This window comes from Globicephala melas, chromosome 2 (assembly GCF_963455315.2).
Source record: "Globicephala melas chromosome 2, mGloMel1.2, whole genome shotgun sequence".
In the NCBI taxonomy this organism is placed as follows: Eukaryota; Metazoa; Chordata; class Mammalia; order Artiodactyla; family Delphinidae; genus Globicephala; species Globicephala melas.
Genome location: NC_083315.2, coordinates 34892397 through 34914638, shown reverse-complemented (window position 1 = coordinate 34914638; position 22242 = coordinate 34892397). Strand labels below are relative to the sequence as shown.

General features: G+C 41.4%; 1 protein-coding gene across 5 annotated transcripts in view; it reads left to right on the top strand.

The window, feature by feature from the left end:
- Positions 1–22242, top strand: part of ADAMTSL3 (ADAMTS like 3) — a 366800-nt gene that overhangs the window by 25858 nt on the left and 318700 nt on the right. The window contains exon 1 of one of the 5 annotated variants that reach the window (XM_060293779.1): positions 20876–20954. The exons of the other annotated variants lie outside the window; for them this stretch is intronic. Within the exon in view, the coding sequence (XP_060149762.1) occupies positions 20928–20954 (27 nt within the window). The 5' untranslated portion in view covers positions 20876–20927. Of the gene's footprint in view, positions 1–20875; positions 20955–22242 lie in introns of those variants that run through there. 5 annotated transcript variants of the gene reach the window in all.

Below are 22242 nucleotides of genomic sequence, written 5' to 3'. Positions count from 1 at the left end.
ACTTGATCATGGTGTATGATCCTGTTAATGTGTTGTTGGATTCTGTTTGCTAGTATTTTGTTGAGGATTTTTACGTCTATATTCATCAGTGATATTGGTCTGTAATTTTCTTTTTTTGTGATACCTTTGGTTTTGGTATCAGGGTGATGGTGGCCTCGTAGAATGAGTTTGGGAGTGTCCCTCCCTCTGAAGTTTTTTGGAAGAGTTTGAGAGGAATGGATGTTAGCTCTTCTCTAATTGTTTGATAGAATTCACCTGTGAAGCCATCTGGTCCTGGACTTTTGTTTGTTGGAAGATCTTTAATTACAGTTTCAATTTCCTTACCTGTGTTTGGTCTGTTCATATTTTCTAATTCTTCCTGGTTCAATCTCGGAAGGTTGTACCTTTCCAAGAATTTGTGCATTTCTTCCAGCTTGTCCATTTTATTGGCATATAGTTGCTGTAGTAGTCTCTTATGATCATTTGTATTTCTCTGGTGTCACTTGTAATCTCTCCTTTTTCATTTCTCATTTTATTGATTTGAGTCCTCTCCCTTTTTTTCTTGATAAGTCTGGCTAAAGGTTTATCAATTTTGTTTATCTTCTCAAAGAACCAGCTTTTAGTTTTATTGATCTTTGCTATTGTTTTCTTTGTTTCTATTTCATTTATTTCTGCTCTGATCTTTATGATTTCTTTCCTTCTACTAACTTTGGGTTTTCTTTGTTCTCCTTTTTCTAGTTGCTTTAGGTGTAAGGTTAGATTGTTTATTTGAGATTTTTCTTGTTTCTTGAGGTGAGCTTGAATTGCTATGAACTTCCCTCTTAGAACTGCTTTTGCTGTGTCCCATAGGTTTTGGATCGTCGTGTTTTCGTTGTCATTTGTTTCTAGGTATTTTTTATTTCCTCTTTGATTTCTTCAGTGATCTCTTGGTTATTTAGCAGCACACTGTTTAGCCTCCATGTATTTGTGTTTTTTACTGTTTTTTTTTCTTGTAATTGTTTTCTAATCTCATAACGTTGTGGTTGGAAAAGACGCTTGTTATGATTTCAGTTTTCTTAAATTTTCTAAGGCTCGTTTTGTGACCCAAGATGTGATCTATTCTGGAGAATGTTTCATGTGCACTTGAGAAGAAAGTGTATTCTTGTGCTTTTGGGAGGAATGTCAATTAAGTCTATCAATTAAGTCTATCTGGTCTACTCTGTCATTTAAAGCTTGTGTTTCCTTATTTATTTTCTGTCTGGATGATCTGTCTTTTGGGGTAAGTGGGTTGTTAAAGTCCCCCAGTATTATTGTGTTACTGTCAATTTCTCCATCTGCTAGCAGCAAATGCTGTTATTTGCCTTATGTATTGAGGTGCTCCTATGTTGGGTGCATATATATTTATAATTATTATGTTTTCTTCTTGGATTGATCCCTTGATCATTATGTAGTGTCCTTCCTTATCTCTTGTAACCATCTTTATTTTAAAGTCTATTTTATCTGATATGAGTATTGGTATTCCAGCTTTCTTGTGGTTTCCATTTGCATGGAATATCTTTTTCCATCTCCTCACTTTCAGTCTGTATGTACTCCTAAGTCTGAAGTGAGTTTCTTGTAGACAGCATATATAAGGGTGTTGTTTTTTTATCCAATTCAGCCAGTCTGTGTCTTTTGGTTGGAGCATTTAATCCATTTACATTCAAGGTGATTATCTATATGTATGTTCCTATTACCATTTTCTTAATTGATTTGGGTTTGTTTCTGTGGGTCTTTTTCTTCTCTTGTGTTTCCTGCTTAGAGAAGTTCCTTTAGCATTTGTTGTAAAGCTGGTTTGGTGGTGCTGAATTCTCATAGCTTTTGCTTGTCTGTAAAGCTTTTGATTTCTTCATCAAATCTGAATGAGATCCTTGCCAGGTAGACTAATCTTGGTTGTAGGTTTTTCCCTTTCATCAGTTTAAATATGTCCTGCCACTCCCTTCTGGCTTGCAGAGTTTCTGCTGAAAGATCAGCTGTTAACCTTATGGGGATTCCCTTGTATGTTATTTGTTGCTTTTCCCTTGCTGCTTTTAAGATTTTTTCTTTGTATTTAATTTTTGATAGTTTGGTTACTATGTGTCTTGGCATGTTTCTCATTGGGTTTATCCTGTATGGGACTCTCTGCGCTTCCTGGACTTGATTGACAATTTCCTTTCCCATGTTAGGGAAGTTTTTGACTATAATCTCTTCAGTTATTTTCTCAGACTCTTTCTCTTTCTCTTCTTCTTCTGGGACCCCTACGGTCTGAATGTTGGTGTGTTTAATGTTGTCCCAGAGTTCTCTGAGACTGTCCTCAATTCTTTTCATTCTTTTTTCTTTATTCTGCTCCCTAGCAGTTATTTCCGTCACTTTATCTTCCAGCTCACTTCTCCATTATTCTGTCTCAGTTATTCTGCTATTGATTCCTTCTGGAGTATTTTTAATTTCAGTTATTGTGTGGTTCATCACTGTTTGTTTGCTCTTTAGTTCTTCCAGATCCTTGTTAAACTTTTCTTGTATTTTCTCCATTCTGTTTCCGAGATTTTGGATCACCTTTACTATCATTATTCTGAATTCTTTTCAGGTAGGTTGCCTATTTCGTCTTCATTTATTTGGTCTTGTAGGTTTTTATCTTGCTCCTTTGTCTGTAACATTCGTTTTTTCATTTCTTTTTTTTTTTTTTTATGGGTTGGGCTGTATTCCTGTCTTTCTAGTTGTTTGGCCTGAGGCGTCCAGCACTGGAATTTGCAGACAGTTGGATAGAACCAGGTCTTGGTGCCGAGATGAAGACCTCTAGGAGGCCTCACTCCAGTTAACCTTCCCTGCGGTCTGAGGTTCTCTGTTAGTCCAGCGGTTTGGACTTGGAACTCCCACCACAGGAGCTGGGGCCCAACCTCAGGCCTGGGAACCAAGATCCTACAAGCTGCGTGGCGTGCCAAAAAAAAAAAAAAGAAAGAAAAAAAAAAAACGGAGCAGTACAATAACAAAGAATCAAAAACAAAATAAAATTAGAAAGAAAAACATATATTAGGAAAAATGAAAATATAAATGACTCAACAATGAGTCAACAACAAAGTAAGGCAGAACCCCAATCTGAGAGAGGAAAAAAGAAAGAAAAAAAGCCTTGGCTATGGGGTGCTGAGTTTAGGTCGGGGTGGAACTTAGGCAGGGGCGGGGTTTAGGGTGGGGCAAACCTAGGCGGGGTGTGGGGGTGGGGGAGTGACCTTTGAGTGTGGGGCGGGGCCTAGGCTCAGGACCCTCCAGCCAGAAAAGGCCTTGGGGGGCAGGACCTAGGTGGGGCAACATTCAAGCATGGGGCGGGGCCTCTGCTTAGGACCTGCCTGGAAGGGGAGAGGCAGCATGTCCAAAGGGGGACCTCTGGAGTGTGGAGTTCCGGAGTTTGGAAGTAAGGCCCTGGGTGAGGGTGTGTGGGTGGGGTTTAGGCCCAGTGGGTTGGAGGGGTTCTCAGAACGGGTCTCCAAGTGTGAAGGTAGGGCCCTGGGTGCGGGGGTAGGGGTGGGGCTTGGGCTCTGCACAGCAGGAGGGAAGCTCTGGGGGCAGAGTTAGGCCCAGGAGACCAACAGGCTACCCGGTGCCTAAGTGGACAGGGAAAGCACTGGCCGCATTCCCTTCCATTCCTCCATGCACCCCCTCCGGGTCTCCCCCAGGGTCTCCCAGATCCCTGCTGGACCCCTAATGGTGGGTGGGTCTGCTGGGTGTAGGAACTCCTCTCCTGCCCCAGCCGCCCCTCAGGGGAGCCAGTCCTGTAGGTCCGGCCTTTACTTTTGCTCCCCCTGCCCTCCCTCCCACTCCCTCAGGACCCGCACAGCTGAAGGGGCCCTTTGTGGGCAGAGGATCAGGAGTGGGATCTCAGCAGGCTCCCGGGGGGCCCACGTGGGCAGGAGAAACCTGGCCATACTCCCTTTTGATCCTCTGGGGCCTCCCAGTCGTCCCCCCAGTTTCTCCCTTTGGGCGTGGGATCCCTTCCCCTCCCCCAGACGCCCCTCAGGGGCGCCAGTCCCATCCCGCCACTTCTCCTGCTCCCTCACTCCCCTCCATGCCCCACATCCTACCCGGTCACTGGGGGTTCCTCCCGTCCCCTTAGGTGTCTGTGGCCCCCGCACCAGTGCCTGGTAGGTGCCCTAGTTGTGCGGAGACGCGAATTCCACATCCTCCTAGTCTGCCATCTTGACTCTGCCCCTACCTTCTTTTTAGAGCACTTTTTTTATGCTTTCTTTAAGGGTAGGTATTCTGGTGACATATTCTGTTTTCCTTCATCTGAGAATGTATGTATTTCCCCTTTATTCCTAAAGGGTATTTTTGCTGGGTATAGAATTCTGGTCCAAATGTTCTTTTATTTCAGCCCTTGAAATGTCTGCTACTTCCTTCTGGCCCCTATGGTTTCAGATGAAAAGTCCACTGTCTTTGAATTGTTGTTCCCCTAAAGGTAATACATTGTTTCTCTCTAGTTTATTTTTAGATTATTTGTCCTTAGATTTCAGATGTTTAATATGGTATGTCTTGTGTATATCTTTGGTATTATTCTATTTAAGGAGTCAGATTCTTGAATCTTTGGTTTTGTGCTTTTCCCCAAATTTTAGCCATTATTTCTTCAAATATATTTTTCAGCCCTATACTATTTCTCTTCTCCTTTCTGTACTCTGATAACACAAATTTTATATCTTTTGTTACTATACCATAGATCCTTGATGCTCTGTTAATTTTATTTTCATAGTATTTTCTATGTTGTTTAGATTAGTTTCCCTTGCTCTTTCTTCACTTTTATTGATCTCTCATCTTACTATGCTAAAAAACTGCATGCAGTTAATTTTCTGTAATTTCTGCTCTTTACTCCTTCTAATGCATTAAGATTATTTCCTTACATTGTTTTCTTATGCCAGCTTCCTTTTCATTTAAAACTGTTGAGTTATCAACTCATCTTTTATATCTTGTTTCTCAAAGTTCATGTTTACTTTAATTTCCTTAAGTGTTCACAACAAATGCTATCTAAAATTTAGAGAGCAGAGTAAAACTAGAGTAAAACTTTGTTTCCAAAAAACACACTTTGTTTCCAAAAAATTATCTCTTGCATGTTCTGGTATTATTTTATTTTATTTTTTGCGGTACACGGGCCTCTCACTGCTGTGGCCTCTCCCGTTGCGGAGCACGGGCTCTGGACGCGCAGGCTCAGCGGCCATGGCTCACGGGCCCAGCCGCTCCGCAGCATGTGGTATCTTCCCGGACCAGGGCACGAACCTGTGTCCCCTGCATCGGCAGGCGGACTCTCAACCACTGCGCCACCAGGGAAGCCCCTGGTATTATTTTTTAATGCTGCAGATGCTTGTAGTTTCCAAGTTGGTTTTATTTATTTACTTATTTTTGGCCACATTGGGTCTTTGTTGCTGCATACAGGCTTTCTGTAGCTGTGGTGAGTGAGGGCTACTCTTTGTTGTGGTGTGTGGGCTTCTCATTGCAGTGGCTTCTCTTGTTGTGGAGCCCAGGCTCTAGGCATGCAGGCTCAGTAGTTGTGGCGCATGGGCTTAGTTCCTCCGTGGCATGTGGGATCTTCCCGGACCAGGGATCAAACCCGTGTCCCCTGCGTTGGCAGGTGGATTCTTAACCACTGCATCACTAGGGAATTCCCTCCAAGTTGGTTTTAATCTGTTCACTTGTCCTTGAATGAGTGTTTGCAATGGCCCTATTGCCTTTTGCATTATTCCCCAAACTAGTGATACATCAGTCAGGATAGGCTAAATCATGCTGCAGTAACCTTTAAAAAAACTCTCAGTGGCATGATACACAAAGGGCTTTTTCTCACTCGTTTGTATATCTGTCACGTTTCTCCTCAGTGCTGTTGCCATCTGAAACATTGCTGGTTACCATTTCAGAGGAAAATAGAAAATGTGGCAAGCTGAGCATTGGTTCTTTACAGGTTCTGTATAGAAGTGACACTCACATTTTGTTAGCCATTTGTTGCTTTGTTAGCCAAAGCAAGTGACATGGCCACACCTAACTTCAAAGGGTTGGGAACATGCACTCCTACCATGAACCCAAGAGGAGAACTGGAAACATTTAGTGAACAGCGCTAATGGCTACCACAGGTTCCCTGATGGTTTGCTTGCGTACCCTAGAAATCTATCTTTAAGATTGTCAGGAATGGATCTGGGGTTAGTTAAGCAAGTACCTACCAGCCATACCTACCTACCTGGCTGATCGATAGTTACGGCTGCCATCTGTTTTATCGGTTGGTACCTGTGCCTTAGCAATTGTTAAATACTTTAAAATATCACTCTTGATCATATAGTTTTTTTAAATCGCAACTTCATTCATCCAGCATCCTAAAGAACTAATTGTGGGAGCTGGGACCATAGTCCTATATACAGGCTCATTTTGGTATGGCCCCTCTGCCAGCTACCTTTGACCACTGTTGGTCCCTGGTAAGAGAGAGACTTCAAGTGAAGGTCTTCCTGGCTTCCCTGTGCTTTGTCATGGTCTCCAGCTGTCAACCTTCCACATCTAGAAATTTTTGTACAATTTCATTAACATACTCCCATAACAATCCCATGTACCACTTTCTTAAGAAGGGATATTTAAAAATCTGTCCTTAGTGACTTATTCTTTATTGGGTCCTGCCGATACTTGATGTAACACCAAAAAAATCCTTAAAGTTTTTATCATATGGTTGGCATCATTTCAAAACGATTATTCAAAACTTGATATTCCCCTGTTCTGTTTTCCTTTGGCCGTTTGAGACAGTTTCTGGGTAGGGCGACTTGGTTACCTCAGTTATCTGAATGCTGACGTCTTGACCCTGGGGCTCCGGGGGTGGAATCACTGTAGCAGGCTTCTCTGCACCCTCTATGGCATAGTATGTGGTAGGCCAGTTGTGTTTGAAAACTCAGGGATAGGATAAACAGAGCCTCAAAGATCATGGAGCCCCAGACAGACCTAACCAAGGTGTCAGAACAAGTGAGGGTCAGAGCTACGATAAACTTGCTTGTCTACTTCACTTGATGTCTTTCTCAGACAATGTATGGTAGCAGTGCCAGTGGCCAGTGGCTGGGTCCCTCTACCTGTCCCTACTTCAGGCACATCTTCCTTTACTCATTTTACTTCTTTTCTCACTTTTTCACTCTTCTCTTCCATCCCTTTTTACCCTTCTTCCCCAGTATATGTGAGGTCGGCCAAAGGAGCCTACCAAAAATGTTCATCCTTGCTGTTGGCACTGAGTACTGAATAGATTACAGACTGGTGTGTTGGAAGAAGGAAGCATTTGGTGTCAAGTTGGAGAACATTGGAGTTACAGAGTAGAGAGATTCAGTGATTGTTTCTTGTACAAGAAAGCATGATGGTGATGTAGTCTAAATAATACTAATTGGTCTTTCCCTTGACTTGGTCTGGATCACGCTGTTTTCCTTAAATTTTCCATCAGAGAGCAGATGTCATCTAATGACTTTCCTACAAATGTTTGCTCTCTTAGAAGTGAGCTATGTTTATTTCTCCAGTTACAGAAATGTGTTGTTTATAACTTGTAAAGAAATGTGAATCTGTTCTGATTTGCTTCCCATCCACTTTTCTTACTGACTCATTACCCAACCTGTTGTCAGTTGGACCAAACTGCCTTCGTTATATACTGGTAGAGGAAGACATCCCAAGCAGGCCTTGTAAGGTTGCCCAATCTTTATCAGAGGTATTGAGGTATAAGGGAATTCACTTGGAAATATTTGAACTTTGGCCACAAATTCAGATTAAGATATTGCTTAATAAAACTGGTCATTTTTTTGAGTCAAGGTGAAATTTAGCATTAGTGGGAAGAATGAAAGGAAGTAGGTACGTAATCCTTCAGTATCTGTGAGGGATTGCTTCCAGAACCCCGTGCAGATACCAAAATCCAAGGATGCTCAGTTATTTACATGTAACTTAGGCACATCCTCTGTATACTTTAAATCATCTCAAGATTACTTATACTACTTAGTACAATGTAAATGCTATGGAAATAGCTGTCAATACAATATAAATGCTATGGAAGTAGTTGCTGGTGCATGGCAAATTCAAGTTTTGCTTTGGAACTTTTTGGAAAACATTTTCCTGAATATTTTCTCTCCTCAGATGTGGAACCTGTGGATGTGAAGGGCCGACTGTACTTGGTCAGAACTTCTGTTTATGATTGAGATAGGTATTGCTGAGTTCTTACTCTGCCCTTGTATGTGGCTTACTGGTTCCTCCAAATAGTGTGGTTGGTCGTGTATTCACACTCTTGTCAAACAGAACTGCTGCCTCTTGCTTTCCTCTACTTGTTCTCCCCTCCTCTCAAGCCTTTCTCCACTTGCCCCTCTGTTCTTTTTTTTATTAAATTTTTTTTTTTCAATTTATTTTTTGGCCACACTGCACGGCATGTGAGATCTTAGTTCCCTGACCAGGGATTGAACCCGCGCCCTCTGTGTTGGAAGTGCGGAGCCTTCACTACTGCACCGCACCGCCAGAGAAGTCCCACCCCTCTGTCCTTAATCCTAGCTCTCTAGATTCAATCTCTCTCAAGATTCAAGATGTTTGGTAAGTCTTTCCCAATCCTCTCACCACCATTCATCTCTCCCTTATCCTGTTTGACGTTGCAACTGACTTTTTTCTGTACACACCCTTCTCCTCTGTTGGACTTCACCTTTGGCTCTTCTCCCTCACTCCTTGAGGTCTATGTCTGCTTTACCTTTGGGCCCCTCACAGTCTAGCATAGATCCCTGGACACTGTGAGGACTCATTTGAGGACCTGCCCTCTGCCTTGGAAGAAGTTCATACCGAGCTGGGGAGACAAGTAAATAGCGTGAGAAGCACAGAACGGTTCCTGATGTAGCCTTACTGGGTCCCTGATCTAGCCGTGCCCTGAATTCATCCAGTAGTGAACCCTGTGCTTTTCCCATACCCTCACTCTCCAAATTCAGGAGTGCTTCATTCCCCTGACCATTCTGGACCTTTTCCACACTTGCACCATGTTTTCAAAACCTGGGCCTCTTATATAGGACAGCGTTTGCCCTGAGACATCTCCAGGGCCTGGCTTAGCCTTTGACAACCTGACACCATTTGATCTAATTTTTTTGTTTTTGTTTTATCATCCTGCTTTTAGGAAAAACAGTTAAGACGTCTCCTTCACAGAACAGTGCTTTATGTCCCTGGCAGCACACTTTGTGCTGATCTTCCAAGTTAGGGCTTCCTGGTGGATTTGAAATCCAAAGCAAAGATTAACTGTTTCCAACTTATAAAGAACAGCATTAATTTATATTTTGGGAATCCTTTCTGATTTCTCGTAAGCAACTTCTATTTTTTTTTGAGATTTATGCTTAGTTTGCTAAATTTTTATGTAATAATTAAGAATTAGAAAGGATTAACTAGTAATACAGTGCATACTCATGTACCTTCTCCCAGCTTAAGAAATAAAGCATTATCAATACAAAGAACTAGGTACATTTTCCTCTTTTCCTTTCCTTTTGTCCCCAGGTGTAGTAACTATTCTGAATTTAGAGTTTATAATTCCCTTCCTTTTCTTTATAATTTTACTACATATTCCTGAACAAAATATGTAGTATTGTTTTATACTTTTAAAGCTTTATGTAAATGGAATACTATGAATACTCTGAACTTGGTTTTTTTGCTCAATATTATGTTAGTGAGATTCATCCATGTTGTTAAATGTAGCTTTAATTCATTTATTTTTGCTGTTGTGTAGTATTCCATTGTATGAAGACATCAGGATGTATTTTTTCATCCTCCTGTTGCACATCTATCAATAATTAAGGTGTTTCCAATTTTGTTTTTATGGACAACTCTATTACATGTTTTTTTTTTGTTTGTTTTGTTTCTTGTGATACGCGGGCCTCTCACTGTTGTGGCCTCTCCCGTTGCGGAGCACAGGCTCTGGACACGCAGGCTCAGCGGCCATGGCTCACGAACCCAGCCGCTCCACGGCATGTGGGATCCTCCCGGACGGGGGCACGAACCCGCGTCCCCTGCATTGGCAGGCGGACTCTCAACCACTGCGCCACCAGGGAAGCCCTACATGTTGTTTTTATATGTTAATTTCTTTAAGGTCTGTGCCTAGGAAAGGAATTGCTGAGTGAAATGATACACCATCTTCAACTTTACTAGCTACACAAATTACTATCTAAGGTCATGGTACCAATTTATAGTTTAACCAAAAATCTAGGAATCCTTGTTGTACCGTATCATCTCCAGTACTCGATATTGTCAGGCTTTTTCTTTTTTGCCAGTTTCATATTTATGAAAGGGTATCTCTTTGACATTATAATTTGTATCTTCCTGATTGCTAGTGAAATATGCAATTTTTTCATATTCACTGGCATGTGGGTTTCCACTTCTGTAAATTGCTTGTTCGTACCTTTTGCCCATGAGTTTCTTTTTTGTCTTCTTCTCACTTCTTTGTAGACATCATTTATATACGCTTGATACTAATCCTTCGTTGGCAGGGGTTTTGGTCTCTCTCGTTCGATGATGGACCCCGAGTGCCTAGAGCAGTCTATGGCAGATGGCAGATGTTCCGAAATATTTATTGAATGAATAAATACTTGCCTATTTATTCATCTTATCATTTATAGTTTGCCTTTTTGTGTGTCTTTTAAAAGAAATCCCTTCTGACCTTGATACCACACAGATACCCTCTTATATATTCTTCTAGATGTTTAGCCTCATATATTTTTTGCCCAAGAAAATGATTTTGTATCCTGTACGTCTCTGTGAGGAGGAAATAAACGAGTTTTCCAACAGGTTCTGCCACTCACTAACCATGACACTAGACAGCTCTCTTTACCTCAAGAACCTCAATTTTTCCCCCTTCTTTAAAACAGAGGGGTGATATTAACTGCCTTGCAGGGTTGATGTGAGATTAAGTTGGATGAACTATGCCTAGCATCTAATACGTGCCTGGCACATAATAGCCGTTCAGTAATGTGGCTGTTTCTTCCTTCTCTTGTCTTTTTACTGAGGACAGCAAAGCTAGAGCGAGGCCCCAGGAAGATGAACCCATCCCTCCCTGCAAACGACTTCCCCATGGACGTGTAGAAACCCATGCTGAGCTCTTTCCAGCTTCCTCCTGGCAGCTAGCTCGTCCTCCCTCCGCTTTCCTCCTGGTCTGGCCTAAGCCAGGGTCTCCACAGCCTGGGTTTCTGCCCTACACCAAGTAGCAGACGCCTCTCTTTTACAACCTGTCAGAAACCCCTGAGTAGATGCAGGCAAGCCTTGGAGGCGCTACACCATTTTTCCTTCTAAACACTTAAAGACACTTTCATCAGAACAGAACTGCTTTTCCATAAGGAAGGTTTGTGATTCATTTTCATTTCACTTACTCCTAAACACAACGGGTGACGTTAGTCCATTATTTACTGTTGGCATTGCCTCGCTATGGGAGGGGACAAACAGATCTGTAGTGATGGTCAGCATCCACGAAATGTAAGACTTAGATGTAGTCACAGTGAATTAATTATGTTTGAATGGCAGCTGCTGAAAATGGAAGACGTTTCATGTCTTAGGTGGCAGGCAGCATCGTGGCTAGAACGTTTGTGCTGTCTTACGGTTTCTTGTTTAAGAATTAAGCTGAATTGAGTTGCTCAACTTCATTTTGGCACTGGAACATGGGCCTTTTAAAATGCACTCTTGCAGTTAAGCTTTTCATGCTGGCTTGAGGTTGGTGGCCATTCTCATTAGAGCCAATAATTGGTGAGTGGATAGGACCTCCTTCTTAGGCATGGAGTTTCTGCAATGCCTCGAGATCTTGATTATTCCTCTCTGCAGCCCATTTAGGGATCATCTGTTTAGTCTTGAACCCAAGACTGCATCCTGGTGAGTAAGGAGTACTGGAAACGCCCACCTGTTTTAGATCAGTGGGGTTTCTTCTCAGGACTTTCAGGGAAGTAAGAACTACTCCAAGATCCTATATACTGCCATTGTTCAATAGAAATGTAACGCAAGACACATATGTAACTTTGAATTTTCTAGTAGCCACACTAAAAAAATTAATTCTAGTAGCATATTATATTTCATTTAACCTAAAACCCCCAAATATTATCCTTTCAACATGTAATCAATATAAAAATTCTTTTTAAAATTGAAGTATAGGGCTTCCCTGGTGGCGCAGTGGTTGAGAGTCCGCCTGCCGATGCAGGGGACACGGGTTCGTGCCCCGGTCCGGGAAGATCCCACATGCCGCGGAGCGGCTGGGCCCGTGAGCCATGGCCACTGAGCCTGCACGTCCGGAGCCTGTGCTCCGCACTGGGAGTGGCCACAACAGTGAGAGGCCCGCGTACCGCAAAGAAAAAAAAAAATAATAAAATAAAATAAAATTGAAGTATAGTTAATTTACTATGTTGTGTTAGTTTCAGGTGTACAACAAAGTGATTCAGCCTTATATATATGTGTGTGTGTATATATATATATAGATGTGTATAGATGTATATAGATGTATATATGTATATATATGTATATATATGTGTATATATATTCTTTTTCAGATTCATACAAATTCTTCATGAGATACTTTACCTTGCTTTTTAAATACTGAATTTTTGAAATCAGGAGTTTATTTTACACTTACAGCCCGTCTCACTTCAGACTACTCACACTTCAAATGCTCAATAGCCACGTTGCCTGATGGCTACTTTATTGGATAGTGCAGCCCTAAAGGACCTCTAGGGAAGAGATGGGATCAGCATACCTTGCCCCATCTTTCCTCCCTTACTTAGACCGTAACCAGCTAATTTCCTCTGTTCTCTTCTCCTTGCCAGAAGATAACCAATGTGGAGTTGAATCTTTACAGAGGCTGGAGCAGGTGAAGCTCTGTCCCTCTTCCCCTTACTGTACTGATAAGCTACTTATGATTTAAATGTGTTTTGAGTAATGTTTCAACATACCCCTCAAAATTAGTTTTTAGGTGGGGAGGTTAAGTAACCATATAATTTGCCTGTTTTAAAATTAGCGAAATTTGGGCTTCCCTGGTGGCGCAGTGGTTGAGAGTCTGCCTGCCGATGCAGGGGACACGGGTTCATGCCCTGGTCCGGGAAGATCCCACATGCTGCAGAGCGGCTGGGCCCGTGAGCCATGGCTGCTGGGCCTGCGCGTCTGGAGCCTGTACTCCACAACAGGAGAGGCCACAGCAGTGAGAGGCCCGTGTACCGCCAAAAAAAAAAATTTAGCGAAATTTGTCTGAAATGCTCTCATAATAATTTCTTTATTATGAATTAGACTTTATTTATTTATTTATTTATTAAGAATGTAAACTCCTTGAGGGCAGGATTCCATCTGTCTCCTTTACCACTGTGTCCTTAGTGCTTCTTCTATGGCCTGGCACAGAGCTGGTGCTCAAAAATAATGAATGAATCTGCTAAGCCTGAGACTGCTTCTTCATAGCCCCAGTGTTCTATTTGTATTGTAGTTTTAGCCATTTAAACTTTTAAACATGTATTTGTTCTGAGATTTTATTTGGGGTGTAGCAATTTTGGTGTACATTTTTAAAGTTAAGATTGTCACTTGTTCTTCATTTGAATTTAAACATTTGAAAGTCCAACTTGCTAAAATGTGTTTCAACCCTGATCCCTGCCAGCAGTGGGTAGTGTATTTTTAAAAATCTTTGCCAATCTGATAAGTGTTTTAACTTTCTTTCTTGTTGCTAGTGATATCATAAGTTTATTAGCTCTTTTCATTTCTTTTGTGAGTTTCCTATTCGTGTCTTTTGCCCATTTTTAAAATGAATCTCTTCCTCATCTCCTTACTGGTTTGCAAGAGCTATTTTTATATGTAGAAGTTAAGAATCTTTTGTTATGTGTGTTTAAAGTATTTTCCTGTTGGATTACTTGCTTTTCAATTTCAAGTTTAATATTAGCTCTATAATATTTGTATGGTTTCTGCCTTTAGAAGTATGTTATACTTCTAAAGATTTTCACCACATCAAGATCTGATATGTATATAAATATATTTCATTCTGTATATTAGAATGCTATATCGGAATAATTCAGGGTCGCATAATCCTACAGCCATCTAAAGCCAGCTGCCCCTCTGGCAAAGGATAGATAGGTTCTGGGGCTGGCAAGCAGGCTGGTCTCGAGAGAGGATTCGGGCTTTCCCAGCCCCTAATGAATGCTGAAAGGTGGCTCAGAACTTTTCTCTGTCTGGGAAGAGAATAGGGCTTGGGAAGAGAGAGGTTTTCTCTCTCTCTCTCTCTTTTTTTTTTTTTTTTTTAAGATTTTTTTTCGATGTAGACCATTTTTAAAGTCTTTATTGAATTTTTAAGATTTTTTTCGATGTGGACCATTTTTAAAGTCTTTATTGAATTAGCTACAGTATTGCTTCTGTGTTATGTTTTGGTTGTTTTGGCCACGAGGCATGTGGGATCTTGGCTCCCCGACCAGGGATCGAACCTGCACCCCCTGCATTGGAAGGCGAAGTCTTAACCACTGGACCGCCAGGGAAGTCCCAAGAGAGGTTTTCTCTTGGTGCCTTGATAGGAGACTGCTATCTAGCCAGCTGGGTCTCTAAGGTCCCTCAGTGGCATTGATTGTGCTTCCTCCCTGCCATGGCGGGATGGTGGCCACATGGTTCTAGCATATTTGAACACCAATGTGTATACAGAAAAGAGTATAAAAGCAGCACATCTAAGGGGGCTCAGCAGCCAGAAAGAGAAATAACAAGCAGCCCACTCAGATCAGACACCTCTTACACAGAACTCTTATATGGAGTGTTTCTCTTGTATAGAAATAGAACTGCTCTGGAGGAGACAGAAAGAAACTGGAAAAACTACCAACTAAGAGAATGTAAGGAGATTCCACTACAGCCCCAAATGGCTTTCCTCAACTAAAAGCAAATGAGATTTTCAAAGTAAATAATTCAGTGAATGAGCTGAAGGACATCCACGTGGAAGAAATACCATCTACAGCAATGGAAACCCACACAGTGTAAATCATGAGGGAAAAGCTAAGGGACTTGGCGAACAGATTTAGGAGACCTGGTATTCAAACAATAGAAACAGCAGAAGGAGAAAAAGCAATGGATGGAGAAGGGACAACAATGAAGCAACTATTGGTAGAAAGTTTCCTTGAATGAAGAGACTTGAGTCTGAAAGGGCTCACTGGGCTACAGTCAGGACCAATGAAAAAAGACACAAACAGAGACGTATACATATTCTGGTGAAATTTCTGACTTCTAAGGGTGAAGGTTAAAAGATTTTTTATAGTTGCTATATTATATTATTTAAAATGTCCAGTTTTCAACAAAAATTTGACACACAAAGAAACAGGAAAGTGTGGCCCGCACATGAAAAGAACACAGTCAGTAGAGACTGTTTTAGGAAGCCAGAAGTTAGACTTTTTTTTTTTTTTTTTTTTTGGGCCCTGATACACGGCTTGCAGGATCTTAGTTCCCCGACCAGGGACTGAACCTGGGTCCTCAGCCATGAAAGTGCAGAGTCCTAACCACTGGGCCACTAGGGAATTCCCTAGACCTCTTAAATTATTTTATTTTTTCTTTTTGGATTATTAAATTTTATATTTTCTTCCAGTTTTATTGAGATATAATTGACATACAGCCCTGTATAAGTTTAAGGTGTATGGCCTAATGATTTGACTTAACATGTATCGTGAAATGATGACCACAATAGGTTTAGTGAACACCCATCGTCTCCTATAGATACAACATTAAAGAAATAGAAAATATTTTTTTTCCTTGTGATGAGAACTCTTAGGATTTACTCTCTTAACTTTCATATGTAATGTACAGCAGTGTTAATTGTATTTATCACGTTGTACATTACATCCCTAGTACTTATTTGTCTTATAGCTGGAAGTTTTGACTGTCTCCATCCAATTCCCCCGCTCCCCACCCTCCGCCTCTGGTGACCGCAAATCTGATCTCTTTTTCTATGAGTTTGTTTGTTTCTTTGTTTTTTAAGTATAATTGACCTACAGCACTATGTTAGTTCCTGATGCGCAACATAGTATTTCAATATTTCTATATGTTTCAAAGTGATCACTGTGATTAAGTCTAGTTATTGTCTGTCACCACAAATACTCTGTCCGCTGTTATAAATTTGTTCAAAAATTCCAGATGAAAGGTAAAGTAACTTACGATGGGAAAACAACCAGAATGATACCAGACTTTTCTTTCACAATTCTTGATTCTACAAAATTCCACCACTTTCTAGAGTATATATATTCTAGAATGTATGTATACACACATTCAGACACACATACACATAAATATGTGTGTATATATATATATATGTATACATACATACATATATATTTTAACATTTACATTTTTTTATCCATATGGAATTGATTTTGATGCATTGATTGAGGAGGGAATCTGAGTTTGCCCTTTTTCTTCCTAATTTACCTGTTGTCCCAAAGAATTTATTGGCTAATCTACCACTTTCCTATTGATATAAAAGACTATATTTATCTAGTGTTAAAAATAAACATGCTTACAGGTCTGACTTAAAACTTATTTTCTTATTATATTACTATTATATAAATTATTTGATTCTAATTATTTTGCATACATATGTATTTTAAGTTTTATAACATTATTTTATTATGATGATTATTTTGCACACACTCACAAAGTACTTTATGTAACACGATGCTTATAGGAAGATGGCCATATGCAGGGTGTGGTGCCCAACCTGCACAGCCACACATGAGGTGGCCCAGGCATGGAGCTTATGAAACAGGATGTTATCAATACCACTGCAGCCTCTTGTGTGTCCCTTCCTTACTGCATCCTCCTCTCTGCTCAGACACCACCACAGCAAAAGGTGAATTATTTTTTAATCTTTTTTCCTTAAATTTATTTATTTTATTTATTTATTTTTGGCTGTGTTGGGTCTTCGTTGCTGCGTGTGGGCTTTCTCTAGTTGCAGCTAGTAGGGGCTACTCTTCGTTGTGGTGCGTGGGCTTCTCACCAGTGGCTTCTCTTGTTGTGGAGCATGGGCTCTAGGCGCATGGGCTTCAGTAGTTGTGGCATGCAGGCTCAGTAGTTGTGGCTTGCGGGCTCTAGAGCGTAGGCTCAGTAGTTGTTGCACACGGGCTTAGTTGCTCCATAGCATGTGGGATCTTCCCAGACCAGGGCTCGAACCCGTGTCTCCTGCAATGGCAGGCGGATTCTTAACCACTGTGCCACCAGGGAAGCCCGCAAAAGGTGAATTTTGTTTTAGCCATTTGAGTATGTATCCCCAAATAACGTATTATGTGGTGTTAGCCTTTTCTGAATTTTATATGAATGAAATCATACTGTGTCTATTCTGCTCAGTGTTATGGTTTAAAATGTCATCTCTGTCGATGTGTGAAGCTGAGATCATTCATTTTCACTCCTCTCTTGTGTTCTAGGGTATAACTAGACCACAATTTATTGATCCATTCTACTGTTGATGGTTTCTTTTTAAACGATGTTAGATTTATTTTGCTTATATCTTATATAGGAATTTTGCCTTCATTTCAAGAGTGAGATTGGTATGTAATTTCTTTCTCATATTGCTCTTGTCTGGTTTTGTTATCAAGGTCATAATCTCGTAAAAATGAATTATGGGGGTTCCTTTTTTTCTGTTCTTTGGAAGAGTTTATTTAAAGATTGGAATTATTTACACTTTGAACGTTTTGTAGAGCTCACCTTAAAACCATCTGAACCTGTTGTTTTCTTCATGAGAAGAATATTAAGTACTGATTCTATTTCTTTAATAGTTGAAGGACCATTGAGATTTTTCTGTTTTTGTTTTTTAGAGTCAATTTTGATTATTTAGAATTTTTTCTAAAACTTTTAAATTTCTCCCAGTATTTCAGATATGCTGGCATAATTGTTTTCTTAGCTTGAGTTCTGAGATACATTATTTTTTTATGGCTCATTTTCCTCTCTCTATCCTCATTGCCACTGTCATCTCTCTTCTGGAATAATAGAGGAGCCTAACTAGGCTCCCCGACTTCTGTCTCACTCCCCCTCCAGTTCGTTCTCTGTAATAATAGTTTCACTTCTTTACTTAATATCCCTCTGGTGCTTCCTAGGGATAAACACTGGCTTTGTGGTCTGCCCCACCAGACCCCCTTTGAGATCCAGCCTATGTCTGCTTCTCCGACTTCTCTCCTCTTCCCTCCCGTGCCACGCTCCAGATATGCAGGCTGTTCATCCAGCTTGCCGTTGTTGTTCATTACACCCATGTTGTTCTAGAAGGTTCTGTTCCTCCATCCTTCTCTCTGTTTTCCTGATGAGTGCCTATGTGTTCTTTCCATCACAGCTTGGCTGTTGTCTCTGTGATGCCTTCTGTGACCTTGACTCCACCCTCCCCGCCTCGAGCGCGTGTCCCTCTCACGTGCTCATGTAGCATCCTGTCCTTCCCCCTCCTCAATGGCCCTCATCACATGGCTTTGAAGGGCCTATTTACTGATCTGTTTCTCAGTCCACACCCAACCCTAGACAGTGAGCTCCCTGAGAGCACGGACTGTCTCTCGTTCAGTCTCTGCACAACGCCTGCAGAGAGGAGATACTCAGTACATGCTTATATTACTACTAATATTAAACACTTGCTTTTGGAACTTTGTTTTGGTTTGTTTGGGTTTGTTTGGTCAAAGAAAATTCACTTGTATTGGAAAAACTTTAAGAAGTACATTTGAAATACAGTGGGATTGTAACAGATATTGTGCAAATTAGATTAAGATTGAAAGTTAAGCTAAGAAATTCGGATATTCATCAATGGATTTCATACTTTTTTTTTGTAATATGTCACCACTTAATACTTTTCTTTCAGAATTTCCTTTGGTGTTTTTTTTTTTTTTTTTTTTTTGGCTGTGCAGCACACAGAATTTTAGTTCCCGACCAGGGATTGAACCCACGCCCCCTGCAATGGAAACGCGGAGGCTTAACCACTGCACTGCTAGGGCAGTCCCCCATACTTCTTTTTTTTTTAATTATTTTTTTTTAAATTGGAGTATAGTTGATTTACAATGTTGTGTTAGTTTCTGCTGTATAGCAAAATGAACCAGCCATACATATACATACATATATCCACTGTTTTTGGAACTTTGTGATAACAACAATCATAGTAGCATACGTGTGTATAGCTTCTTACACATTAAGTAATTACAGTTATACAACCATATGCATTATTTTATTAAATGGTCACAGCCATTTTGGGAGGTATAAGGTTTTTAGCTCTATTTTAACAAGTGAGTCTCTGCGAGCACGAATACACCTTATCGAGATACACTTGCTACCTCTCTCAGAGACCCCCTCTCCCTATCCCTGCTGGCTGTTAGGGGGAAGACAATGGTTAAAGTTTTCCACTTTGACTCTTTTATCCTGAAGTTATTCTTTTTTTTGTTTGTTTGTTTTTTTTAACCCTGCCTTCATGGGCAGCTGTCTCTGAGGGCCCTTTCAGTTACCAGGGGATCACTCTGCATGTCTCTCCTGGGACTGCTTTTGGTGTAAGAAACTGCAGTGACCCTCATTACAAAGGCTACCAGAGTTTTACGTTTTGACTACTGGGTATTTTTCTGCTCAGGAGACTTTTTCTAAATTCATACCAACACTATTAATTTAGTAATATAAAAAATTAGGTAAAGAAACAAAAGCCCTGCCCCTTCATCTTCTAGCCCAGTTTTCCTCCTACCCTGGGGTGTTCTGGAGCTCATCTAGCCCGCTCTCCCCCGTTTAATGATGTGGTAAGACCTGGAGACGTGAGGAAACGTGCTGGGAGCCACGGAGTTTCTTGTGGAGGTGGGCTGGACCCCTGGGCTCCCCACCACAAATCTGGCCCCCTTTCTAGACTTGAGCGTCCATCACCGATTGTAACAGGTGTCCAGTGTCTCCAGGTTTGTCTGGCTTATGAATGTGACTTTCCATGTATCCGGTACCGTTTGTAAAACTAATCCTATGTTTATTCAGGATTTAAAACAAAGTGACATTTTCATGTCAAACAAATAGGGGATGATGTGATGGCAGTCTAAGCATGCGAAAAACTTACGTGTCATTCCATATATCATTAAGAAATTAAAATTATTCCTTAAAAATATACCAGCTTAAATCTCTAAACGTGTATTACACCCAACACTTTGCTTGGATCAAACACTGTAGTTTGCATTTCTCCTTTTTTTTGTTTTTAAACAGAAGACAGTCTGTCACAATTTCTTCTGATTTATGCCTCCAGTATGGCTTTGGTACCATTGAATTGTAGGGGTTAATGTTAGCATTTTAATTTTACAAAAAGCATCACCTTTTGTTTTCAAGAAATCCTTAACATTTTATGCTAAACCCTCAGAAGTTTTTGATAGTTTATGGAAATTAGAGTGATGCCATTTTATACACATGGAGCAAAGACATCCTGACTGTAAATCGCTATCTTCCTATCGCCTTGCTTGTTTAAGAATTCTGAAAGGCAGGAGCATCCAGACAGCAAACTTGGCAGCTCTGTTGATGCGTTAGCACTGAAGACTTCCTGCCCTGCTAAGCTCAGAAAAACAAACTGGCTTAGGCTGAACATAAATGTTTTTCAGAATATGTGCAAACAGCACATTTCTGTCTTTCTCTTCTCTTGGAAGCCTACATTTTGAAAGCCTGTAGGATTTCAGCCACACAGACAAGCTGTTTCCTGAAAGAAAGAAAGCCGTGAGGGTGAGAAAGACCTTGAATAAACATGACTATGTCCCCGACGTGTTTCTGGACTGTGTCAGGCTGGGTGGTGTCTCATTGGCAAATTGGGAAGAGCTGGTAATGCTTTTTTTCTTTTCTCTCTTTCCTCCTTTATTTCTTTCCTTCTTCCTTCCTTCCTCCCTCCCTCCTCCTTCCTCCCTGTCTCCCTCCCTCCCTCCCTTCCTTTCTTTTTCTTTCACTACTGAGTTTGTATAAGCTCGTGTACTGGGATAGACGCAGATTTGCCTCATGCTTAGTGATGGACTCTGACGTTGGCAACAGACACCATGCCCATGCAGTCAGTCTGTTGTCCGGTAATGGTGTTTTCTGCATACTTACGCCCGTGCTTGTACTATTGGGGCCTGGGCGGGGTGGGCTGTGGCTCAACGGGAGCAGACGTTGGAACAGCCAGGGTGGAGTGCTGAGGCCTGGGCTGGCTGCAGTGCAGGGTGGTGGAGAGGCAGACGGGCAGTTGGGGCCAAGGAGCAGAGGGTCCCACCGTTGCTGTAGGTAGAAGCAGATGACTCCAGGGCCTGGCAGATCCCAGCCAGTTTCCTAGAGAGACTCGATCCTTTGAAGCCTCCAAAGAAAAGGGCAGGCTCCAACTTGTCTGTTTAGAAAACCAGAAAATAAAACGTGATTCCCTAAGGAACCCTGACCTACCTTGGCTTCCCCTGACCGCTCTATTTAAAAGTGCACTTTATACCCCCAGCCCCCAGCACTTCCAACCTCTTTTTCCTATATCACATTATATAACTTATTTATATATTATGTTCATTTTCTGTTTCCCCGAATTAGAATATAAAACTCCTTGAGAAAAGTGATTTTTGTCTGTTTCGTTGACTGATGAATTCTCCATGTCAAAAACGGCCTCTGTGCCTAGTAAACAGGTGCCTTGGGGCTTAAGAAACAGTATGTTGATCAGGTGACTGAATAGACCCTGGACATACCCTCAAGAAATACCTGAACATTTGCTGCTTTGAGGAGTCCCTCCCTCCGCCACCTGGGTAAAGTACAATACTGATTTGTACTCTATTGATTTTTAATGTTTACTTATTTATTTTTAGAAATAAATAAGTTTATTTATTTGATTTTGGCTGCAGTGGGTCTTAATTGCTGCACCCGGGCTTTCTCTAGTTGCGGCGAGTGGGTGCTACTCTTCATTGCGGTGCGTGGGCTTCCCACTGCAGTGGTTTCTCTTGTTGCGGAGCACGGGGTCTAGGGTGCGTAGGCTTCAGTAGTTGTTGGACGTGGGCTCAGTAGTTGTGGCTCATGGGCTCTAGAGCGCAGGCTCAGTAGTTGTGGCGCACGGGCTTAGTTGCTCCGTGGCATGTGGGATCTTCCTGGACCAGGGCTCAAACCCGTATCCCCTGCATTGGCAGGCGGATTCTAAACCACTGCACCACTAGGGAAGTCCCTGTGCTCTTATTTTAAAAGCAAAGATGCCTTGTCTCTGCAGAGAGGTAATCATGAGTGTCAGTGGTGAAGAGGCTGCGGGAAAATACGTATTTCGCTTTGTGATCAAAGTGCAGATTCCATTGCCCAGATTGGGTGCCACGAGACTGTTTCTCCCTCAACCCTGAACCCCTGTTGGAGTGGAAG